We start from the raw sequence: 8,285 nt of genomic DNA, 5'->3' as shown, positions 1-8,285 counted from the left end.
GAACAACTCTTTTTATCAACAGCGACAAAACATGTTTGGAATGCTGTGTCACTGGACTAATTGGCTGTGTCGCTGACCAGACCGAGGCGATTTCTCTGTCGATGGTAACAGCTTGTCCAGAGTGATTGCGTTATGAGGTATTTTCTTAATATGATATGGAAGACCTTTACTTGGTAACGCAATACTACTAGACCTAGATTCCTCATATGGCAGGGGGTATGGTGACACCCACCGCCATGTGTTGACCTGGCAAAGTGAACGTAGGTGAAAACATCTCCCTGTCCTCAGCAAGTCACTTATGACCTATATGGCTCCGTGGCACCTTAATAATTCCTCCAGCAGAGGGCGACAATGTCTGCGTATTTCGCTGTAGTGGAGCAGACCGTCGCGCCCATGAGTCAGTTCTTGCCCGCTCCTGGTGTGCTCATCCTCCTCATCATAAACAGTAAAAGAGTGCTGCTGGCAAAAGGAGGGTGCGCATCCTTTTATTATTTTATTAATTCTATACAAGTGAAGGCAGATCCTTCAAGGACAACAAAATAAAGGCAGAAAAAGAGGCAAGTCAGAAGCAAGAGGAAGACATGAGCAACGTCCTCCTTCTCCAGTGGAGAAATCTGTGCTGTTGAGGAGCGACAGCCTGTTTCAAACTGGCTGGCTCATGGGTGCGAAGGCCTCCATGAAGGGGGTGTTTGTGTGGTGTGTGTGTGTATCTCCATGTGGGTGCTTTGCAGTTACTTTTTAAGTTTTGCTTCATTCACACACCACAATGCAACGAAGGCACAAACCAAACAAGAAAACCAGAGTTCCCCATTGACCCAAGCTCAGAGCAGAAAGGATAAATTCAGAAGCACCCCCACATGGATAAGCACACCTGTCAGCACTCTGCCTGAAACTCCCTCACACATACACACACACACACATAGATATATATAACCCCTCACTCTGAGAACCCTGACATTTGGTTTCATCAACATAAAAAAAAAAAAAAATTGTTGCACTACATCCCACATAGAATCCCCTCGCTGCAGTCATGTGACACAGGGCTTGTCCTCTTCAAGTGCTTAACCTGGCTGTACTGAACACGCTCACAAACAAAACACTGAAGCGTTGTGAAGTATACCAGCACAAAGCAGCATCGTAGCATCTCCACAGCAGGTGAGCAAAACGTTTTTTTTTTTTTTTTTTTTAACCAACTGTTTACAATTCATAGACAAAATGAGAGATAGAGAGTGAGGGAAAGAGCGAGAGAGGCACAATAGAATACATTTCCCATATGTCCCACGATTCACATTTTGTTGTCACACAGCTAGCTCTCACTCTTACTGTCACTCATCAAAGGCAAAAGTCCATTTTTTCTTTCCTTCTATGTTTGTGTTGTTCAGGAAGAGGGATGTTGGTTGACTCAAATGCAGCCAATCACAAAAGATCAAAGTAAGGTTTTTGTGTGTGTTGGGGGTGGGAGGGTCAACTTGTTGGTGCATGTCTAAGACCCAGGATGGCTTAAGGCAGAAGCGCCATCAACTCCAACCTCTTGGCTGCAGTCCAATTTCTGGGAAGCACAAGCACAACTGCTCCCCCCATCCCCTCCCTTCCCCCTTTCTCCAGAAGTAAGCTTAGACCCCATGGAAGCTCAACCAGATCCTATACCAGTTGTGTTGTCATTGTAGAACAGCAAAGTGCATCGGGAGGCTGTCAAGTCAATTTTTTTTTTCCACATCGGTTCAGATCCGTATTGTCTGTCGGAAGGGGGGTTCTTGCGGCCCACTGGGTCACATGATACAGCACTTGTTCTTGAAAATGTGTGGGTGCTTATAACGGAGTCTCTGTTTGGGCCGATATTTCTCCAGGTAGGTGAGCTGCTTGCTGTTTATGGCTCCTCTGCGCTTTCTAGAATAAGAAGAAATGACAACTTAGAAACTCAATGGCAGCGACAGCAACAACAGCAGCAGCAGTCAATGTCATTATATGGACTTACTATTCAAGATATGAGTGTGGTGGACTGAGGAGCCCACAAATAAGTCCCCGTCACAACCAGACGCAGAGGACTGTTCCCATGGAGAGGAGCTAGAAAGGGAGCGGGGGGTTAAAAAATACTCACTGTCGAATGAACTGGATGGCATCTTCGTATTTCATTCCGCTCTCAATCAATGCCAAGGCCACAAGGACGGGAGCCCTGGTGAAAGGTTTAAGAAAAGATGGAGGAAAAGGGATGCTGACTTGAATGCCAACTTTTCTTTCTTATGTGTGTGTGTGTGTGTGTGTGTGTGTGTGTGTTTTTGGCCCTCTCCCACCCACTCACTCTCGCTCTCTCTTTTTCTCTGGACACAGCTTACGCTTGCAAATAGAAAAGGAGCTGGAAAACTAGATGAAGCATTGTTAACTCGCTTTTACAAATATGCTAATGTCACGATCTACCAAGGGGGATGACGAAGGTGGTTTGTCATCATCTTTTGTTCTGGGCAGGTAAAAAAAAAAAAAAAGAACAGGATCCCAAATAGATTCTAAGAATCCGTAAAAGAACATTAATTAACAGAATTCTAAGAACCCTCAAAAAGCTGTTTTTTGGGGGGTGGGGTACTTTTCTTTCCCCCCACCCCCTCCTCTGTGAATCTCACAAGCTCGCAAACAGGACTTCACCTCAACACGCGGGGAGAGACGGCAGAGCGTTTCCCATCTGAATAATATGAAAATAAACAAGCTGGGCCAAGAAAACATTGGCACTCTTTCAAGAACCGAGGCCCGAATCCCAGAGGAGGGGGCTCAAGTGCGTCAGAGGACTGAGGTTTACCGCCCCGAAGAAAAGATGAGAACAGCACTGGGCAGGCCTCCTCCCCCTTCCAACGTCACTCTGCTTCTCTCTCCCTCCGTCCTCGCGCTCCCTCTCTCTCATTCCTTCTATCGCTCTCTCTTTTTCCCTGCGTTGCAAAATGATCGTAAAAGAGTGTTCTTTGAGAGCTGTGGGAGGCGTGTGGACAGGCGCTCTGATGCAATACCACACCGAGTGAAGGGGGGAGGGGGGTGGGGAGAGAGATGGCCTTTCAGGTCTTCATCTCCCCTTGGCTGAGTTTGATTTCTGCATTGCCGTTTGTTTTTCGCATGGCCCTCACAATATGCATAGGACACAGCACAAGCACAACCACACTCTGGCAGGAGACTGGAGAGGGGTCAGTGTGTGTAATACACACACAAATATATATTACACACACATGGGTTGGGAACACCAAATTCAATTAAAGAGTATTAGCTCCAGTCACTGTTGGCCATTCCCCACCCACCCCACCTCTGCCGCCCACCCCTGATTGCCCCCACTCCCCCTGCACCCGAGCGAAAAGGTCACAGAAAGGCCATACGTGTTTAAGAGGGACAGTAAAAACAAACGCTCTTTTTTTATTTTTTTAAGAAAAGAAAGTCTCTTCCTGTTTCGTCTTCAGGCCTCACCCCTTGCTCCTGCTAATAATACAGTGGGATTACTGCCCCAGCGGGGGCACTTCGGGGGCTGTTGACTTTGGCACGGCGCTGGCAGCCACAGCCGAGGGGTCCGGCGCAGGCACCTCATGGCCGTCACCGCCGGCAGCGGCTAGCAGGGTAGAGGCCATAATCAAATCAATCTCCTTTGGAAGACTTAATAGGACACAGGAGAGAGACAAAGCCCCCGGCTGCCACTCACCTTCAATAAGGGGTTAGCGGTTTGCAGCGACAATTAAGAGTCAAGTGGCCGCAGCAAAGCTAACTAAGCGGGACGGGTCTAGAGGTCCATTCGATGCGAATACTGAGCAAGGCCACAGGCTGACTACCAATGACAGAGAAGCCAGCGTGACCCATGTTGCCGAAACAAATGATATATGCATGGTGTCACTCATTGTAGCTAGCTTACAGACAAGCTTTCCCTGAGCCAACTGATGTCTAGCCTAGTTGTTTGCTTCCGTTACTTGGTAACCACAAGTCAGGACCGCCCATAAGTGGCCAGCGACAGGGTGTATACTGTGTAAATGTAGGGTAATAGTACACTGCATAGACATGCTGAAAAAAAACGTTTAAGTTGTGAGAGAGTGTGTGTGTGTGTGTGTATGTAGACATTCAAATGCATTCTCATTCACCTATACCCTTGATATCAGATGCCACACTACAGGTCAGCAATGCTCTGTACTTAGCAGTTCCACAGTGCATGGCAGAGCTGCAACTCATTTTGATTGTGTTCTTCATGCTGAGTGAATGTCAATACCCTCATGTGTGTGACAGTGTGTGAGCTTCATGTGCAACTGTGTTACTATGCCAGTTCATATGCATGAGTGACTGTCTGCATTCGCATACATTTACGTGTGCACAATACCTAATGTGTGTGTCAAACGAGAGCGACTCAGGTGTGTGTTTGTGTGTGTGAGAGAGTGTTACTGACCTCCCCAGTCCCGCTACGCAGTGCACTGCCACACAGCAGCCGGGCTCCTCCAGGAAGCGGCTCCTGAGCAGACTCAGCCAGTCCTCCACAATCTTGGAAGGAGGGGGCGCACCGTCATCAAAGGGCCAGTCCTGACACAGGAGACGGAGACCAGCAGTCAGGAAGGGGACGACACCATAGAGTTGTGTGTGTTCCTATGTTTGTTTGTGTCTGTGTGTATATGTACATGCATTTCACACACACACACACACACACACACACACACACACACCTTTGCTATTGTGACCCTAAGGTGAAGGATGAGTCAAGCTGTTTCGTTTATGAGGTGGGGGGAATTCCAAACCATTGACCCTACCACACAGACATACACAACCACACTAGACTACACCGCACCGTCTTTGAAGTGGCACATGGCACACACAATAACACAGAAACCGCACAATAACCAACATGAACACTCACACACACACACACACACACACACCCACACACAAACACTTGTAGCTCTGACGCAGGCCTGCTCTGATTAAAGGGGCTTACTCATGGCACCGGCAACAGAGATAACGCCACATGCAGATTACTCATCGCCAGTAGCTGCTTACTGATGGACAGCAGAAAGCTAGGCAAAACACACAGCCACACATACCCAAACAACCCAAAGCAGCCACAAGCATCAAACAGATGCGCGTCATTTACTGTAAACCAGTTTAATTGCTACATTCACACCTCCTGAAGGTGTATGGAGCCTTATTAGACAAAGGGCCTTTGATGGCAGCGTGGGAAGGAGACAGCTCCTGACAGACAGACGGCGTGTAGAGATCATGGAGGGAAGGAAACAGCTCCAGACAGACAGACAGCGTGTAGAGATCATGGAGGGAAGGAGACAGCTCCTGACAGACAGACAGACAGACAGACAGCGTGTAGAGATCATGGAGGGAAGGAGACAGCTCCAGACAGACAGACAGACAGCGTGTAGAGATCATGGAGGGAAGGAGACAGCTCCTGACAGACAGACGGCGTGTAGAAATCAGGGAGTGAAGGAGACAGCTGCAGACAGACAGACAGCGTGTAGAGATCATGGAGGGAAGGAAACAGCTCCAGACAGACAGACAGCGTGTAGAGATCATGGAGGGAAGGAGACAGCTCCTGACAGACAGACAGACAGACAGACAGCGTGTAGAGATCATGGAGGGAAGGAGACAGCTCCAGACAGACAGACAGACAGCGTGTAGAGATCATGGAGGGAAGGAGACAGCTCCTGACAGACAGACAGCGTGTAGAGTTCATGGAGGGAAGGAGACAGCTCCTGACAGACAGACAGCGTGTAGAGATCAGGGAGGGAAGGAGACAGCATGTAGAGATCATGGAGGGAAGGAGACAGCTCCTGACAGACAGACAGCGTGTAGAGATCAGGGAGGGAAGGAGACAGCATGTAGAGATCATGGAGGGAAGGAGACAGCGTGTAGAGATCAGGGAGGCAAAAGGTGGATTTCTCTCATCTCCTCTCTGCTTTCCCTGGGCATGCTGGAGTGGGTGGGTGGGTGTCTGCTGTGACGTAAATGGGGACAGGAAAACAGCCGTGGCCTACTTAGGAATCTGAAGAGGTGTGTGTGTGTGTGTGTGTGTGTGTGTGTGTGTGTGTGTGTGTGTGTGGGGGGGGGGGTGATGTATGTGGGGGTTGGGGGGGTCACATTCGCCTCCAAAAGCAGCGGGGCGCGTCGGCGCTGGTGGCCTCGTGAATCCTGCACACTATTAAAAGGCACGTGTGGAGCTCACGAGGAAAGGGCTAGGCACAGACACACACACACACACACACACACACACACACACACACACACACACACACACACACACACACACACACACACACACACACTCCACCAACTGCTGTCACGCACTGAACAAAGTGGTGTCCAAATGTTTCCTGTGAGTCTTAGCCCTCAGAGCCATGTTTCTCCATACCCAACTCCCGGCACACTTTAGATCACACACTCCCTCTCTATGGAGAGAGATATGTCTCAAAAGTATTCGTAAATGCAAGTACCATGATCCACAAATGTTTCACGATTTGCAAATGTGTTTTGCGATCCACACAAACAAAATTCTTACTTGTGATATTGTAAGTTGGCATTTACATAAATGTGCTATGATTTGTACAAATAGATGTCCATTCGTAAATATATCGTTTGTAATTTCTTAAAATACGTAACATTTCGTGTGTGCATTTCTCATGGTCTGTCATTTGTTAATCTACAATTTGCGTGTGAAGTGTGGAATCTGCATTTGTGGATCGCCCAATACACATGTGCAATCCTTCTTCCTGTGACGTAATTTTGAGACAAATTTTTCGGTTTTGAGACATGGCTTTCTGATCCACAAATACAAGCCTGCAATGCACACACGAAATGTTAAGTATTTTAAGAAATTACAAACGATATATTTACGAATGGACATCTATGTGTACAAATCATAGCACATTTATGTAAATGCCAACTTACAAATCACGAGTAAGAATTTTGTTTTTGTGGATTGCAAAACACATTTGTAAATCGTGAAACATTTGTGGATCATGGTACTTGCATTTACGAATACTTTTGAGACATATCTCTCTCCATACCTCTCTCCCTCTCAATGGTCTTAATCAGCTGCAAACACCTGATTCCCTTTACCAGGGCCTTTAGAACCACCTGATGAGCTCAATCAGGTGTTGGGGCAGAGAGAGGGGAATAAAGTGTGTGTGTGTGTGTGTGTGTGTGTGTGTGTGTGTGTGTGTGTGTGTGTGTGTGCGTCTGCGTCTGTCAGTTCTCAAGAGCTGGAAACTGTTGTTTTGAGACGGAAAGTGTGTCTCAAAAGTGAGTTGAGAGTTGCCGTCTCTGCCACATATCATGTTTTTGTGAGACTGTCTCAATTTGTCCAGAAATACCCCACCGTTTGGGTTAGCTATACTGGAAGCACAAACAAACAAAAACACGCCCACAATTAAGCTACCGGGGGGCGAGCGACGACAGAGTCGTGCTCATTTTAGCATTTTTTCTCTCTTTTTTCAGTTATTCTTGGAGATTCTGATTAGTTTGACTTCCTTCCTCGTCTTAATGGAATGAAGCTCTCAGACGTTTCCCACAGTTTCTTTAATATGTCCGTAACCCTGGGAGGGTGTAGGATGAGGTCTTCATTGAGCCAGCCAAGGCCTGGCCAGTGCACTTCACAGTTTCTCCCCTTCCACTGATAAACACAGTGGCAGTGACTCCATGTTGCTTATGCAACAGCATGCCCTTCTATCTCCCTCCCTTTCACTTGTTCCTTCTTTCGTTTGCCCTCTCTCTCTCTCTCTCATTTGCTCTCCCTGTCCTTTTCACACTTCACATGCACACACTGGGAGAAAACATGTCTGCAGAAAAGAGAGTGAGATGAAAAAGCAAGGACAAGGGAGAGAGAGAGAGAGAGAAAAAAAAATGATTGAAGTGGAGGCCACACGGAGAGAGCGGGCTCTGCTCCACGGCTACCATGGCAACCTCGAAACGTTGCGAAGGGGTAATAAGTAACACGTGTGACTGACTGGAGAGGAGAGGAGAGGGGAAGAGAGGAGAGAAGAGGAAGAGAAGAGAGGAGAAGAGATGGGAGGAGAGGAGGGGAGAGGAAAACAGCAGAAATTAGGTAAGGGGAAGGAAGGAGAATAGAGAAGAGAAAACAAGACAAGAGAAGAGAAGAGAAGAGAAGAGAAGAGAAGAGAAGAGGCTCTTGATGCTGGAGCATCAAGCACAGATATGTGACTCACAAGAACCTGCGAACGTGTGATGAAACAAGAAGAGTGGCCGGGAGAGCAGGACACACACACGCACGTACACATGCACACTCACACGCACACTCACACTCATTGTAAATGTTTTCA

General features: G+C 47.7%; 1 protein-coding gene across 2 annotated transcripts in view; it reads right to left on the bottom strand.

The window, feature by feature from the left end:
• Window positions 1–469: 469 nt before the first annotated feature.
• LOC308364836 (protein tyrosine phosphatase type IVA 3) overlaps window positions 470–8,285 on the bottom strand; it is a 28,801-nt gene continuing 20,985 nt past the window's right edge. For both annotated transcript variants that reach the window (XM_080838101.1, XM_080838100.1), the window contains exons 4-6: window positions 4,397–4,527; window positions 2,099–2,173; window positions 470–1,887 (exon numbers count right to left, since the gene is read on the bottom strand). In XM_080838101.1, coding sequence (XP_080694227.1) covers window positions 1,770–1,887; window positions 2,099–2,173; window positions 4,397–4,527 — 324 coding nt within the window. In that variant the 3' untranslated portion in view covers window positions 470–1,769. The remainder of the gene's footprint in view (window positions 1,888–2,098; window positions 2,174–4,396; window positions 4,528–8,285) is intronic.

The sequence above is a fragment of the Sprattus sprattus genome, assembly GCF_963457725.1.
Source record: "Sprattus sprattus genome assembly, chromosome: 4".
In the NCBI taxonomy this organism is placed as follows: Eukaryota; Metazoa; Chordata; class Actinopteri; order Clupeiformes; family Clupeidae; genus Sprattus; species Sprattus sprattus.
Note: the sequence above shows the minus strand (reverse complement) of the source record. Positions and strands in the feature narration are given on the sequence as shown.